This window comes from Gopherus evgoodei, unplaced genomic scaffold (genome assembly GCF_007399415.2).
Source record: "Gopherus evgoodei ecotype Sinaloan lineage unplaced genomic scaffold, rGopEvg1_v1.p scaffold_68_arrow_ctg1, whole genome shotgun sequence".
In the NCBI taxonomy this organism is placed as follows: Eukaryota; Metazoa; Chordata; order Testudines; family Testudinidae; genus Gopherus; species Gopherus evgoodei.
This window is the reverse complement of record NW_022060089.1, coordinates 620,742-638,191: the sequence shown is the minus strand read 5'-3', so window position 1 is coordinate 638,191 and position 17,450 is coordinate 620,742. Positions and strand designations below refer to the sequence as shown.

The following is a 17,450-nucleotide window of genomic DNA, read 5'->3' as shown; positions in this document are numbered from 1 at the left end:
ATGGGCCAACATGCAACCAGTCCCCTGGCTCTTCACTGACACAGTCACTTTGTAAATTCTGCTGCTGCCTTGGTCTCTTTCTCCCAGTGCACCATCCTCCCTCACCAGGCCCTGTCCCATTTCTCCAGGCCTTAGACCCTTTCTGAACTTCTCTCTACAGAGTTTAGATTAGTAGTTCATGTCTTCTTGAGTGTAAGGATGGAATAGGTGCCCTGGCCATGGCCCATGTTTTTCATGTCTCATGTGACCAGCGGTGGAGCCAGCTGATGAACTCTCTTTTTCAATGCCCTGATTATCCTTGCACGAAGGTGTTTGCTTTTCAAACTGTACACAATTGGGTTCATCATGGGCAGGACCAGCAGGTAGACATAGCCGATGAGAATCTGAAGCAAGGGAAAAGAGCTATTCCCGAATCTCTGTACTACAGACAAGCCAATCCCTGGTATGTAGAAGAGTAGGACAGCACAGAAGTGGGAGACACAGGTGCTCAGTGCCCTGACGCACTCCGCATGGGAGGCAATGCTCAGCACTGTTTTCAGAATCTTTACATAAGATAGGAGGATGAGCAGCGAGTCCAACATCGCTGTGGAGACTGTGACAAAAAAGCCATAGATGCTGCTGACTCTAATATCTGAACAAGCCATCTTAATGATCTCTTGGTTCAAGCAGTAGGAACGGGAGAGGACATTGTCTTGACAATATTGGGAACGTTTCAGGAGAAAGGGCAGTGGGAATACTACGGCAACCCCTCTTAGCACACACACCAGTCCCATCTTGGCTATTCTTGGCAGGGTTAAGATGGAGGCATATCTCAGTGGGTGAGAGATGGCGATGAAGCGGTCAAAGGCCATCAACAAGAGAACAGAGGATTCAATGTATGAAAGCGAGTGGATGAAGAACAGCTGGGCAAAACAGGCATCGAGGCTGATCTCCCTAGCATTAAACAAGAATGTGCCCAATGTTGTTGGCATGGTGGCTATTGATAAACCAAGGTCTGTGACTGCCAGCATGGAAAGGAAAATATACATGGGCTCATGAAGACCTGTATCTGTTCTTAGAATGAACAGAATGACTGAATTTCCTACTACAGAAATAACATACACTAAGCAGAAGGGGATAGAGATCCAGAGATGGATGTCTTCCTGCCCAGGTATCCCGGTGAGAAGGAACATTGCAGAGTTGAAGTTGGTGTCATTGACAGCTGACATCATGTACTGGGAGGTCCGAGTAATTTTAAACCTTTCCTCCTGAAAGGACAAGCAACAGAAGACTAGATGATATTTAACAAGACATCTTTCTGCTCTCGTTATATTTCTAGAGAGTCCCAGGAGCTCAAAGAAGATCAGCAAAAACTTAATCTTGGATTTACACTGCTTATAAGAAGATAGGCACTCCCAGACTGGATCAGACCTGGAATCCATCCAGACCAGTATCCACTGGGCAGTTTGAGATGCTTCAGAGGAAGCCAGATGGAACCCTGCAATAGAAAGCCATGAGATTATCTGCTCCCAGGGAATATTTTCCCCTGACACCCACTATTTACACATATTTTGTACTGTACATGAGGAAGGTTTATAGTCCTTCCAAAACTTTTAAAATAGTCTTCACTAATGTAATTGGAATTTCTGGTTACCCACATAAACATACGGTTCCTTTTTGAATCCTGTTGATAACTTGTGGCTGGAAGTTCCGCAGTCTCCTTTAGGCCCGTGTGATTTTATAATTGTTGCCTTCCCACAGACACCTTTTCTGGCCCTTCACTTCTGAGTGTAGCCCGTTGTATTAGGCAATGAAAAGAGCATGGTAAAATCTGCCATTGTACTTATCTGCCTGTATTTAAGCTATTTATAAAAATGATTAATTGCCTTATTATATATTTTTTACTTTCTCCACTCCTGAGAGTCCAAATTATGCTGCTGCCTCTTTATAGCACACTGGACAAATTCCCAGGGCCAGGTTCTGATTTTAATAACAATGACTTCAACTGTGTCACTCCAGATTTACATGTGTAAATTCATTCAAAACCAGGCTCTATTAACTTTCCCTTACCAAATGCTCCCGGAGATACACTCTGACCCCCAGAATACCTCCAAGAGAAGCTTATGTGCTTTGCCTAGCCAGTGTTGACTGAATCCAGAGAGTTTAATCACCCTACAAGCATCTCTTCATCCTCACAGGACCTGCATCCACTTCCCATGCAAGAGTCTGTAAATATCTGGCAAGTTACAAGCTAACACAGACTGTTACTTCAGCTGGAAGGGGGAGTGTCATAAACAGAAAGCTAAGGGTTAATGTCTCTTTCACCTGAAAAAAAAAGTAACCTGAAGCACCTGACCAGAGGACCAATCAGGAAACAGGATTTTTTCAACTCTGGGTGGAGGGAAGTTTGTGTCTGAGTTCTTTGTCTTCTGTCTGCCTGAATCTCTCTCAGCTATGAGAAGGATTTTTCTATTTCCTGCTTTCTAATCTTCTGTTTCCAAGTTGTGAGTACAAAGTTGGTTTTTTGTTTTGTATTTACATGTCTATAGTTGCTGGAGTGCTTTGATTTGTATTCTTTTTGAATAAGGCTGTTTATTCAATATTCTTTTAAGCAATTGACCCTGTATTTGTCACATTAATACAGAGAGACCATTTTTATGTATTTTTCTTTCTTTTTATTTAAAGCTTTCTTTTTAAGACCTGTTCGAGTTTTTCTTTACTGGGGAACTCCAGGGAATTGAGTCTGCAGCTCACCAGGGACTTGGTGGGAGGAAGAAGTCAGGGGGAGATCTGTGTGTGTTAGATTTACTAGCCTGACTTTGCATTCCCTCTGGGTGAAGAGGGAAGTGCTTTTGTCTCCAGGCTGGGAACGGGGAAGGTGGAATCCCTCTGTTTAGATTCACGGAGTTTGCTTCTGTGTATCTCTCCAGGAACACCTGGAGGGGGGGAAGGGAAAAGGTTTATTTCCCTTTGTTGTGAGACTAAGGGATTTGGGTCTGGGGGTCCCCAGGGAAGGTTTTTTGGGGGACCAGAGTGCCCCAAAACACTCTAATTTTTTGGGTGGTGGCAGCAGTACCAGGTCCAAGCTGGTAACTAAGCTTGGAGGTTTTCATGCTAACCCCCATATTTTGGATGCTAAGGTCCAAATCTGGGAATAGGTTATTGACAGGGAGGCATCCCAAATGGGTGAATAGTGCAAACACTAGGTTTGCACAAATATCAAGCTGAGTGTCCTAGTTACTTCAGCCATGTCTGGATAAGAGGTGATGTGCATAAGTTACATACAACCACTATTACACTCCCCTTTCCTGCACCTCAGCTCTACTATTTGCTGAAACACAGACCAGCAGTTCTGTAGTCTCACGACATTTTGGAAAATCTTGCACTAGTATTGCAGAGGGATTGAGTGCTAGATTTGAGACTGAAATCCAGGACGTCCATGGTAGCACTCTCTGAAATGGTGCCCATTCCTCCCGCAGAACCAGGTGGACAGGCAGAATTGGAGGGTCTCAAAGCAAGGATGAGACAATGGCGTAGGGAGGAAGGATTTAGATTTATTAATAACTGGGGAAACTGTTGGGAAAGGGGGAGCCTATACAGGAAGGATGGGCTCCTCCTAAACCAAAAATGGAACCAGATTCTTGGCACTTAAAATTAAAAAGGCTGTGGAGCAGTTTTTTAACTGAGGGCTAAGGATATGATTATTGGTGTGCAGGCACATATGGTTCAGACAGAGACATCTGTCAGGGGAGGATCTATTAAAGAAGATTCCCTATGTCATAGTGAGGAGAAGATGGACAATAATAACATATGGGTAGGATCTGATGAGAAACAGTCAATTACATCATGTAATGGCAGACAGCTAAAAAGTGACCATTTTAAGTGCTTATATAGAAGGGCTAGAAGTTTAAATAATAAAATGGATGAAGTAAATTCCTCATATCAAATGAGGATATTGATGTAATAGGTATCACTGAAGCCAAGTGGAATGAGTATCATTAATGGGACACAGTAATTCCAGGATATAAAAAATATCGGAAGGACAGATCAGGTCTTGCTGCTGGGGGAATGGTGCTATATGTGAAGGAAAGGGTTGACTCAAATGAAGTAATAATCTTAAATGAACCAAACTGGACCATAGACTCTCTATGGATAGTAATTCCATGCTTGAATAATAAGAATATAGTAGTAGGAAATATACCAACCGCTGCTTGTCCAGGATATAGTGATTGTGAAATGCTCAGAGAGATCAGAGAGGCAATAAAAAATAATAATAAAAAAACCTCAATCATAATTAGAAATTTCAACTATCCCCACATTCACTGAATACAAGTTGCCTCAGGATGGGATGCAGTGAGCAATTTCTTGACACCTTAAAGGACTGCTTCTTGGAGGAGGTAGTCCTGGAACCTACATGAAGAGAGGCAGTTCTCAATTTAGTCCTAAGTGGAGCACAGGATCTGGTCCAAGATGTAAATATAGCTGGACCACTTGGTAATAGTGACCATACTATAATTATATTTAACATCTCTATGGTAGGGAAAACACCACAGCTCCCCAACACTGTAGCATTTCATTTCAGAAAGGGGGACTACACAAAAATGAAGAAGTTAGTTTAAAAGAAATGAAAAGGCACAGGGCCAAAAGTGAAATTCTTCCAATCTGCATGGAAGCTTTTTAAAGACAACATAATAGAGGCTCAAACTGAATGTATACCCCTATTTAAAAAACATAGGGAGAGAACCAAAGGAGTGCCACCATGGCTAAACGACAAAATAAAGATGCAGTGAGAGACAAAAAGGCACCTTTAAAAAGTGGAAGTTAAATCCTAGTGAAGAACATAGAAAGGAGCATAAAACCTGGCAAGTGCAGTGCAAACATATAATTAGGAAGACCAAAAAAGAATCTGAAGAACAGCTTGCCAAAGACTCAAAAAGTAATACCAAAAAATTCCTTAAGTAAATCTGAAGCAGGAAGCCAGTTAACCTAAGGGGCCACTGGATGATCAAGTTGCTAGAGGAGCACTGAAGGATGATAAGGCCATTGCGGGGAAACTAAAGGAATTCTTTGCATCGGTCTTCACAGCTGAGGATGTGAGGGAGATTCCCAAACCTGAGCCATTCTTTTTAGGTGACAACTATGAGGAAATATCCAACATTCAGGTGTCATAAGAGGATGTTTTGGAACAAACTGATAAACTAAACTGTAATAAATCACCAGTATGAGATGGTAGTCCCCCAAAAGTTCAGAAGGAAGCCAAATGTGAAACTGCAGAACTAATAACTGTTGTCTGTTACCTATCATTTAAATCAGCTTCTGTACCAAAGTTTGGAGGATAGCTAAAGTGATACCAATTGTTTTTTTAAAAAATTGCTCCAAAGGTTATATTGGCAATTACTGGCCGGTAAGCCTGATTACCAGGAAAACTGATTGAAACTATAGTGAAGACACATAGATGAATGTAATGTGTTGGGGAAGAGTCTACATGGTTTTAGTAAAGGGAAATCATGCCTCATCAATCTATTAGAATTCTTTGAGGTGTCAACAAGCGTGGGGACAAGAGAGACCAGTGGGTATAGTGTACTTAGATTTTCAGAAAGCCTTTGACAAGATCCCTCCCCAAAGCCTCTTAAGTAGAGTAATCAGTCAGGGGACAAGAGGTAAGGGAAGCATTAAGAAAGGGATAGATAATAAGACAGAAAATATCATATTGCCTCTATATAACTCCATGGCATGCCCACATCTTGAATGCTGCATGAAGATGTGGTTGCCCATCTCAAAAAGATATATTAGAATTGGAAAAGGTTCTGAAAAGGGCAACAAAAATGATTAGGGTTATGGAACAGCTTCCACATGAAGAGAGATTAATAAGATTGGGATTTTTTGGCTTGGAAAAAAAACGACTAAGCAGGGGACATGATAGAGGTGTATAAAATCATGACTGGTGTGGAGAAAGCGAATTAGGAAGTGTTATTTATTCCTTCTCATAACACAAGAACCTGATGGTCACCAAGTGAAATTAATAGGCACCAGGTTTAAAACAAACAAAATGAAGAATTTCTTCACACAATGCACAGTCAAACTGAAGAACTCCTTGCCAGAGGATGTTGTGAAACCAAGACTATACGAGGGTTCAAAAAAGAAGTTCATGGAGGATAGGTCCATCAGTGGCTATTAGCCTGGATGGGCAGGGGTGGTGTCCCTAGCCTCTGTCTGCCAAAAGCTGGGAATGGGTGACAGGAGATGATTACCTGTTTTGTTCATTCCCTCTGTGGAACCTGGCATTGGTCACTTTTGGAAGACAGGATACTGGGCTAGACGGACTTTCAGCCTGACCCTGTATTGCCAATGTTATGTTCTGATGTTCTGCATGTAAATGTTAGAAAGAGCTTCTGGTCAGTTTCTCGGAGACAGTATTATACTATTGTTCACTAGACAAAGAATTAATTCTCCAAACGCATTGCAAATAGTATGTGGAATAGTATCATGGGGTAGCTGTGTCAGTCTGTATCCACAAAAACAACTACTTAAAGACTAAGAGATTTATTTGGGCATAAGCTTTCATGGGTAAAAAAAAGCAGTTCTTCAAGTGTATATTTTCGAAAGCAAAAGTCATAACATTTACACATATGTACTTTAGCACACATATGTCAACCCATTCTTTCCCCTTTGATCTTCTTTATGAGATGATTTCCCAGGTTACGGTGGGACTTAAAATATCATGTCTGTCATTAGGATTTGTTCAGAACCTGAAAAGATCCCAGCGTCTCAGCCCTCATTCAGTCACTTGTCAGCAAACAAAAGTCTAGTAGTCCTCTGTCCCTGGGTTAATAGCTGGTTCTCCTCTGGTCCTGTTCTGTCAGTCTGCAGCCTGTATCCAGAGTGATAACAGGCACTGGGGTCAGTATATGAAATAATCGTTCCATGGGCTCTCAGTCTCTAATACAATGGTTTTGAATGTCTTTTCATTTGGAGGGCCCTAATAAATTTTGAATGGAGGTAGACAAAGTCTGAAGATCCCCAGTGGCCCACAGACTCCAGGTTGAAAACCACTACTAGTAGTAGTACATAGTTCACTAGTGCACAGTAACCACAACACCTGGTATTCAGTCACAAATAGGGATTGCAAGAAGTACATTTCAAAGTCAGGAGCATGTGGAACTTTGTTACCCATGTGAAAATAACGAGGAATCTTTTAGAGACTAACAAATTTATTTAACTAACAACTCCTCATTGTTTTTGCTAATACAGACTTACACAGCTACCACTCTGAAACCTGTCACATGAAAATAGTCTAGTGCTCTCTAACTGTTTCTGCCCTGTATTCGTAGCATCCATACAACCCAGGAACGGCATTGGGACAGACATGGAGCTGAGCAGCCATAAAAAAGATGCATGTTAAACCCAGTAGCTACATTGGGTTAACTATTGGAATGTTTATTTGCTGGATATGCTGGGTTCAGACAGGACGGCTTATCTTCGTTTAACCGCAGGCTGCTGGAAAACAAGCAGGAAGAGTAGCAACAGCTCAAGAAAAGCCATTTCTCAGTAAGTACATCAAGGAGGTTGAGAGACAGCACCAGAGCTACAGGCTGGGAAGAGCCTATTTCCAGGCTCGAGCCCAGTTACACAGCTTGTTATGCCAGAGCTTCATGCAATTAACACAAAAGAATAAATCACAATAATCACATTTTTAATCTCACTCTTAAACAATAATAGAATATCAACTGAAATGTATTAAATATTTAAGATAGTTTTTTACATTTTCAAATATATTGATTTCAATAAAAACAGAGAATACAAAGTGTACACTGCTCACTTTACATTAGTATTTTGTTACAAATATTTGCACTGTAAAAAACCCAAGCAGAATAAATAATATTTTTCAGTTCACCACTTTATCGCGGATGTGCAACCTGCAAGTTCACTCAGTCCCACGTCGTGTGCAGCCAATCACTAGGAGAAGGAAGTTTGTTCACATTTATAGGAAATAATGCTCCAGCTTCTTATTTACCATGTCACCTGAAAGTGAGAACAAGTCTTTGCATGGCATTGCTGTAGCCAGCTTTGCAAGATATTTACTTGCCAGGTATGCTAGATATTTCTATGCTTCGACACCATTTGAGAGGACATGCTTCCATGCTGATGAGGCTTGTTAAAAAAATGTGTTAATTACATTTCTGACTGAACTCCTTGGGGAAAAATTGTATGTCTCTTGCTCTGTTTCACCGGCATTCTGCCAAATATTGTGTGTCATGGCAGTCTGAGACGATGCCCCAGCACATCTTGTTCATTTTTAGAATACTTTCACTGAAGCTTTGACAAAACACAAAGAAGGTACCACTGTGAGATTTCTAAAGATAGCTACAGCACTTGACCCAAGATCTAAGAATCTGAAGCGCTTTCCAAACTGTGAGAGAGATGGAGTGTGGGACATGCTTTCAGAAGTCTTAAAAGAGCAACATTCCAATGTGGAAACTACTGAACCTGAACCACCGCAAAAGAAAATCAACCTTCTGGGGGTGACAAATAAGCGTGCATCGTCCACGCTGCTTTGGATAACTATTAAGCAAAACCCATCGTCAGGATGGACACGTGTCTCCTGAAATGGTGGTTGAAGCATCAAGGGACATAAGAATCTTTAGCGCATATGGCACGGAAATACCTTGCGATGCCGGCTACAAAAGTGCCATGTGAACATCTGATCTCACTTTAGGAGACATTGTGAACACAAAGCAGGCAGCATTATCTCCCGCAAATGTAAACAAACTTGTCTGAGCTATTGGCTGAACAACAAGTAGGGCTGAGTGGACTTGTAAAGCTCTAAAGTTTTACACTGTTTTATTTTTGGGTGCAGTTATTTTTTCTATTTAATTCCAGATTCAGTGAATTCTAAAAATAAGTGAATTGAAAACTACTATTTCTTTTGTTCCTGTTTTACACTCCACATATCAACAAGCAAAAATAAATATAAAGTGAGCACTGTACACTTTGTGTTCTGTGTTGTTATTCAAATCATTATATAGATTTAAATGAATGGTATTATATAATTTTTTAACAGTGTGATTAATTGCAATTTTTTTTATCATGCAAATAATCAGGATAATTGTTTTAATGCCCTATTTATAGCCCAAAACAACAAGGAGTCCTTTGGCACCTTAAAGACTAACAGATTCATTTGGGCATAAGCTTTTGTGGGTAAAAAAAAACCCTTCTTCAGATACTATTTAAACGCGGCTTATTCTCCTATGTTCTGCTTTATTCCTACTCTTCAGATTAAACAGTATTTTGTGTCTAGAAGACTGGCTGGTCACCCGTCCCGCCACTACTCACAGGCTCCCAAAGGGAAGAACCACAGGAGCCGAACCCACTCAGACCTGCTCGGCAAGCACAGTCATCAAGCAGTGTGCTGTAGCCCAGGGCCCCGTCTGAGAGTGGGAAGATCACAGGATTGCACCCTATGAGAGGGAAGGCTACAAGATGGTCATCTGGCACTCAGAGACCAGAGAGGGGGCAGAGATACTGGTTGCCCTGTTACTCTGAGAGGTATCTACAGGGGAGAGAGTCTAGAGCCCTCAGACAGTCAGGAAACAGACATATGTTCTATAAGACCTGTTACCACAGAGCAACAAAGCTCTGAATTCCTGCATGTACAATTGACCCAGAGACTAAAAACTTTTCAAATGAAAATACATTTGCCGATTACATTTCTAGGAAGGAATAAACCTGAGGCAATTTAGGAACAAGTCACTGATATTATATTGGTGTTTTCCTTAGCTCAGTGCCTGGCAGGATGAAGCCCAGAGCACACGGCACGTCTTGAGAAATCCTGACACGGGGGATTGGGGTTTTAACACTCACAGGTCACTTTGACAGTCAGATTTCTGTGTAGATTCAGTAGTCCACTGTTGAGTGGGCAGATGTAGGGGAGGGATTCACAATCTACCTAGTGCTGCCTGCCCTCCAGCCCCATCACTGAGTCACCCGACAGCCCAGCTGAGTCCTCTGCCGCTGCACAGAACATCTGCAAATATAAATGGCTTGCAGCCAATTCCCCTTCACTTCGCATTTTAAAGATAGTGAAACCTGCCAGCGTACCCAGTTCCTGCTAGAAAGGGAGCTGCTGACACCAGAGATCTTCACCCTAAAGGACAAGGAGTCATCGGAGAGGTTGCACAGGCAGAATTTGTTCAGACAGGGATGCAAGTGACTTTAGGAAGCATGTCTGCACATTCCCTTGGGGGCCACTTGGCCATCAGGGAACCTCAGTTGCTTGGCTCAGTGTGCACCAGCTTTAACCCCCATCACAACCAATGGCAAACAGCAGGGGAACAAATCGCAGGGGATGTGCAGTGATCCTACCCACCCGTACTGCATTTCGCAGCCTGCTACGGGCTCTATTCCTGGACTCGGAGCTTGTCATCACTGTTCATATGGCTCTGATTAGCAGTCTCAGGGGAGTGGAAACCAAATGGTAACAATGATGCTGTCACACTTTGATCTTGCTGAAATAAGATAAAATAGAATCATAATAATAATATAAGAACAGATTTGTCCTCAGCAACCCCCTTCCCTGCACTACAAACCCAAGGGGTCAGCAAGGGAAGAGAGAGTCCACAAAGCTCCCTACATGGAAATTTCTTCAGATTGTTTCAGGAGAGGGGTTCTCTTCCCTTCTCCCTGAGGAATGGAAAGGGGGACCCAGAATCCCCAAAAGCAGCAAAGAGTCCTGTGGCACCTTACAGACTAACAGACGTTTTGGAGCATGAGCTTTCGTGGGTGAATACCCACTTCGTCAGATGCATGTAGTGGAAATTTCCAGGAGCAGGTATATATATGCAAGCAAGCTAGAGATAACGAGGTTAGTTCAATCAGGGAGAATGAGGCCCTGTTCTAGCAGTTGAGATGTGAAAACCAAGGGAGGAGAAATTGGTTTTGTAGTTGGCAAGCCATTCACAGTCTTTGTTCAATCCTGAGCTGATGGTGTCAAATTTGCAGATGAACTGAAGCTCAGCAGTTTCTCTTTGAAGTCTGGTCCTGAAGTTTTTTTGCTGCAGGATGGCCACCTGAAGATCTGCTATATTATGGCCAGGGAGGTTGAAGTGTTCTCCTACAGGGGCTCTCTCTGTTATAGAGCTGCTGCAGCTGCCCTAGCAGACATCCATGGTTGTTTGACCCCACCTACCGTTCTGGCCAGGACAGACCCTTTTTTTTTCCCAAAAGGAGACATTTCTATTATTTGCTCTTGCTGACTTGATCAGTTGGCAACAGCAAACAGGACAAGTGTCCACTTCTGTCAAAAAACTGGGGAAGAGGGAGTGGAGGAATGTTTGAGAGAGGCTAGTGCAGATGGCAACACCTCACAGGGGTGAGGCAGAGCTGGAGAGGGGGAGTCCCCTACAGTATTCCAGTGGCAGCGTCTCCCATTTTCTCTTTGGGAAATATAGTCACCTGAAAGGGCTGCTGAGTGTGGGATGCTGATGGGGGGCTAGTGCTGCCAGCTAGGGGTGTGGTCCTGCAGCACGAGAGACAGAGGTTCATGGTTTGAGCTAGAGCTGGGCTTGAAAACAGGTCCCCCCCCCACAAACTGTTTCCTTTTCATCCATTTTCTTGGGTGAGTTTTCATAGAAGACGCATCATTTTTCTCTGAAAGCTCAGCTGCCATGACTTTGCCCACCTGCAGCTGCCTGGATCCCCAAGAGAAATTGGAGCCTTTTTATCTCCCTCTCCTGGATAACATAAATGAAGTTTGCACTGATGGAGTCTCTTGCTGCACACTGTGTAGGGAAAGGTTGAAATCTTCCAACCAGTCTAGGGCTTGGATATTGTTCCCATCAGCTACATTAACCAGCCTTCCCATCTCTGTGCAGCCCCCTCCACCCTGTACAACTCCCCTTCAGCAGATCCTGCGGGCAGCGTCTCCTGTAACAGGTCCTGATAGCACATCTCTGATGAACCTGTGCTAACAGGGAGCTGGAGAGGGTCCTAGAGCAGTTGTGGTGCCACAGAAATTGTGGGTGGGTAGGCCTAGCTACCAGTGGATCACGGAGATCTGTGCGTAACTTTGGAGCTCTCTGGATCCTGAGTCCCCCTTTCATGTTAGAGGCCAAGGTCTGAAGCTGACCTTTGCCCTCAGACTGCTTTCTCCCAGCCAGACCATCTAAGATGAGGCTCAGGTGGCCATTGATCCATTGTTTGGCAGTTAGACCCATTCAGCCTCAATGTCTTGCAAACACCGGTCTGGTGATTGTGCTGAAACTCCTATCATCCCCATGATGCTCCAAGACTCCCCTCAGAAATCCACTACCCATCCCTCACTGTGACCTCCGAGCACCCCCACATCTGCCACAGACACCACTGTGCTGGAGTCACAGGGCTGCCGAGAAGCAGCTGTCACAGGAGGCTGTGGTAAGACACATGGCAGGTGTGTTTTTCTTTGGAACCCTGACATAGACCTAATCTTAGGTCACCGAGTATCTGAGCACCTGGAATTTTATTTATTCTCCTGCCACCCCTGTGAGGTAGGGCAGGGCATTTATCCACTTGTGCAGAAGCTCAGAGACAGGAGCTTCCCCATGGTCACACATAGCATGGAAATAAAATCCTGAGTCGCAGAGCAGTGCCCAGATCGCAGGACCAGCCTTCCAGCCATCTGAGTGGTGACAGGTCCAGCTGGATTCTCTGCTGTGCCAGCAGAGCTCCCCCCGTGCTGCAGAGAGCAGGGATGGCAAGGAGCCAGTTACAGGGGTTTGATTCACTGGCCTGTTCTCCCCATGCTTCAGTGGAGCCTAGAGCAGCCTGGGGGCTGGGCTGACCTGCAGCTTATGATGACAGCTTCCAAGAGCACAGCCCACTCTGCCCGAGTCCCTGCAGATGGGGGCTACCCCAGAGTACCCCCCTGGGGTCTGAGGTAGCCCTGCAGGCTCCCTGCCCTTCCCTCTAAGGTCCTTGCAGTGACTTACTTTCAGCCTGGGATACTTAAAACAAGAGCCCCTTTGTGGGGGTCACATTAATTCAGTCTTCAAAACACAGGCTTTTCATCCCTCCAGCTCCATTCTCCTCCTTTACTCAGGAGACCCCATCTCCCTGCTTGCTGTGGTTAGCATTGTTTCAGCTTTGCTGCACCACCTGCTCCTCCTTTTCCCCTGAGGCCCATGAACTCCCCTATCCCTTCCCATAGGCCCTGCCCCCTGCTCCTCCACTTCCCATGAGGGTCTGATACGCGGCCAGGCTAGAGCCAGGCAGTGGTGAGAGCTGCCCAGGGAGCTGAGGCTGCTGTGCGGAGCCCCGGATTTTCCATCTTCCCTGAGCTGAACATCTTGGGGGGTGGGAACACAGGCTGAGGGCTTCTCATGCCCCCCCCATTCCCCTTTCCCGGGCATGAGGAAGGTCTGGGAATCCACATAGTGGCTCTGGCTCCCTGGGCAGCTCTTCCCATGGCCTGTCTCTGGCTTCAGGCCTGGAGAGGGGGTGGAGCCTTGGGTAATGAGGAGAAGCAGGGGGTGCAGTCTTGGGGGAAGAGATGGGGCGGAGGGCGGGGAAGAGAGGGAACAGGTGGAGCAGAGGGTAGGGCTTCAAGGGGGAAGACAAGGGATGGGCAGGGTCATAGAGGAACGGGGCTCCTATGTGTCCCACTTTTACCTATTGAAAAGGTGATCCCCCTTCATTGACTGGGCTGGCCTGGGATAGGAGCTAGTCGTGCCCCCACCAGGAAGTGCGGACTGTTTACACCCTTTCCAATCAGCTGGGGATGCACAAATAGAGGTGAGAGGTAGGGATAGGGAATCTGGGCCTGAGTCCTTTGCCAGGACTCTTCTGCGTCAGACCCTCATTCACACACAGTTATGTCCTGCCTCGGTAGGAAGTGGGATGAACAGGTGTGTGGTATGCAGAGCAATCAGCGGGGATGGGGAGGCTTCCTGAATGGTTTTTCCTGGGCTCCTGTGATAATCATATCTCTGACACGATTCAGTCACAAGCATCTGGCTGAGGGTGCAGGGGAAGAGTGGGTGTCCATGCCCCTGGAATAGCCCCTGTCCACACCTAATGCAGCACCCAGAGCACTCATGAAGGTCCAGGACTGTGACTGCAGATTTTTTTATGGCCTGTGGGTGTTTAACCAGAGATGCGTCAGTGACAGGCCAGGTGTAATGGGAAACAACATCCACATCCCTTCTCTTTATTGGCTGTATCGAGAGGAATTCTGAGACTGGAGCAGCCAGAGATAGAGCTAATTATGGGACAACATCTCACCCATCCCCTCACTCTCCACGAACAAACTCACTTTGTAAATGCTGCTGCCTGCCTTGGTTTCCTTCCTCCAGTGTCCTGTCCTCCCTCACCAGCAGGTGGGGAGCCCCTTACCCATTGCTCCATGCCTTAGACCAGTGTTTTTCAAACCGTGGGTTGCGACCCGGTACTGGGTCGCGGCATGGAAGTCACTGGATCACCTTGCTTTGGTCAGCACCACTGACTGGAATATTAAAACTCCCGTCAGTGGTGCTGCCCAGCTGAGGCAGGCTAGTCCTTACCTTTCCCAGCACCGCTCTGCACCCCAGAAGTGGCCAGCGGAGGTTTTGCTTCTCAGCGGGGGGCCATGGGGCTCTATGCACTGCCCCTGCCCTGAGCACTGGCTCTGCACTCCCATTGGCCAGGAACCAGCCAATGGGAACTGGGGGAGATGGGACGGTGCCGGTGGGTTAGAGTCGTCTGAAGCCGCTTGCGCACTTCCATCTAGGACCTGTGCCTCCTGCTGGCCACTTCCAAGGCACAGTGAAGCCTGCCTCTGCATCCCAGCTGCACTGCTGACCGGGATTTGCCAGAGGTAAGTCCATGCCCCAAACCACGCCCCAACCCTCTGCCCCAGCCCTGAGCCTCCCCCAAACCTGGAACCCCTTCCTGTACCCCAAACCCCTCATCCCTGGCCCCAACTCAGAGATACACCCTTAGCCCAGAGCCGTGACCCTCTCCCGAACCGCAACCCACTGCCCCAGGCCAGACTCCCCTCCCACACTCTGAACCCCTCATACCCAACCCACCTTGCTGTCCTCACCCCTGCACCCCAACCCTTTGCCCCATCCCTGAGCCCCTTGCTCTCCCTAAACCCCTCAGTCCTAGTTCCATTGGGTCACAGGCACCATCAATTTTCTTCAACTGGCTCCACAGAAAAAGAGTTTGAAGACTACTGCTTTAGATCCCATCTGAACCTGTCTCTATAGAGTGGTAATCAGTATGCCATGTTGTCTCACTTGGAAGGGTCCAGGATGGAAAGGGTGGCAAGAGCTGGAGATGGGTGATGAACTGATTCTTCACTTGGCGAACACTCTGATTATCCTTGCACGAAGGTGTTTGCTTTTCACGCTGTACACAACTGGGTTCATCAGGGGCGGGACCAGCAGGGAGATGTAGCTCAGAGCAATCTGAAGCAAGTGAGAAGAGCTGTTCCAGAATCTGTACATCACGACCAAGCTGATATCTGGTGTGTAGAAGAGCAGGATGACACAGAGGTGGGAGATGCAGGTGTTCAAGGCCCTGAGGCATTGATCATTGGACGCGATGCTCAGCACTGTTTTCAGGATCATCACATAAGAGAGGAAGATGAGCAGCAAGTCCAACCCCATTGTTAAGAGTTTGGTAAACAAGCCAAAGATATTGTTGACTGTGATGTCTGCACAAGCCATCTTCATGACCTCGTGGTGCAGGCAATAGGAATGGGAGAGGACATTGGCTTGACAGTATCGGAACTGTTTCAGGAGAATGGTGAGTGGGAGCATTACGGCCACCCCTCTTAACACACACACCAGTCCCATCTTGGCTATTCTTGGCAGGGTTAAGATAGAAGCATATCTCAGGGGGTTATAGATTGCGATGAAGCGGTCAAAGGCCATCAACAAAAGCACGGAGGATTTAATGCATTGAAGAGAGTGGATGAAGAACAGCTGGGCAAAACAGGCATTGAAGCTGATCTCCCTAAAATTAACCAAGAATATGCCCAGCATTGTTGGTATGGTGGATATCGATAAGCCAAGGTCTGAGATGGCCAACAGGAAAGGAAAGGAAAGTGTACATGGGCTCATGGAGGCTTGGATCTATTTTTATAATGAACAGAATGACTGAATTTCCTACTATCGAAATAACATACATTAAACACAAGGGGACAGACATCCAGAGATGGACGTCTTCCTGTCCAGATATCCTAGTGAGAAGGAACACAGCAGGTGTGAATTTGGTGTCATTGACAGCTGACATAATGTACTGGGCTGGTCCGAGGAGTTTTGAACTTTTCTTCCTGAAAGGAAAATGAACCGGAGACTAGATTATATTTAACGAGACATCATTCTGCTCTGAGTGCAAATCTAGAGATTCCCAAGAGCTCAAGGAAGATCAGCAAAAACATAGTCTTGGATTTACACCACTGTGAGGAAGACAGGCACTGCCAGACTGGATCAGACCTGCAGTCCATCTAGCCCAAAATTCAGTGGCCAGGTCCAGATACTGCTGAAGAAGATTGGAAGAAGCCCTGAAATAGACAGCTGTGAGAAAACCTGCTCCCAGGGAAAATATCTCCATGACAGCCACTAACTAGACATTTTTGGGGTGTAAATCAGGAAGGTTAGGGCCTTTTCATGAGTTTTTTTTTTAAATCCTCACTACTGTATTTGGATTTTCTGGTCTCTCATATAAACAAATCCAGTCCCTCTTTGAATCCTGCTAAGCTCTTTGCGTCGTTGATATATTATGGTTGGGAGTTCTGCAGCCTGCTTGAGCACAGTTTGATTTTACAATTATGTCGTTCCCACTAAAAAAAACCAACACCCTTTCCAGGCCTCCACTTCTGAACATTTCCCAGTGTAAACACATGGCAAATGCATGGTGAAAAAGGTCATTGTATTATCTGCCCTGCATCAAAGAGATTTATAAACTTGTTTCATTAGCCTCATTATATATAATTATTTATCTTCTCCACTGCTGAGAGTCCAACTTATGTCACTGCCTCGTTGCAGCACATGGGATAAATTCTTAAGACCAGGTTTAGAATTCAATAACATTGACTTCTACTGCATCACTCCAGATTTCCATGTTCAGTTTCGATCAGAGACAGGCTCTGTTAACTTTCCCTTACAACTGTTCCTGGTGATACACTCTGTCACCAAGAATCCCTCCAAGAGAAGCTGAAGTGCTTTAGCTGGCCAGGGTTGACTGAATCCAGAGAGTTTGATCATCACACAGGATTCTCTTCATCCTCATAGGACCTGCATCCTCTCTCCATGCAAGAGTCTGTAAATATCTGGGAAGTCACAGCCTATCACAGACAGTTACTTCAGCTGGATGGGGGAGAGGATGGCATCACAAATGAGTGAACAGTGAAAACACTAATATCCAGTTGAGTGTGCAAGTTACTTCAGTTGTTCTCATGTAACAGGTGGTGGGTGTCCATTCTATACAACCACCCTTACAGTCCCCTTTCCTGC

At 45.5% G+C, this 17,450-nt stretch overlaps 1 protein-coding gene and 1 pseudogene across 1 annotated transcript; both read right to left on the bottom strand.

Moving 5' to 3' along the window:
* Positions 1-239: 239 nt before the first annotated feature.
* On the bottom strand, positions 240-1,208 carry LOC115643721 (olfactory receptor 51G2-like). The gene has a single exon (XM_030547720.1). The coding sequence runs from the start codon at positions 1,206-1,208 to the stop codon at positions 240-242; it is 969 nt and encodes a 322-aa protein (XP_030403580.1).
* A 14,079-nt stretch (positions 1,209-15,287) lies between these two features.
* On the bottom strand, positions 15,288-17,220 carry LOC115643699 (annotated as a pseudogene).
* Between the last annotated feature and the right edge of the window lie 230 nt (positions 17,221-17,450).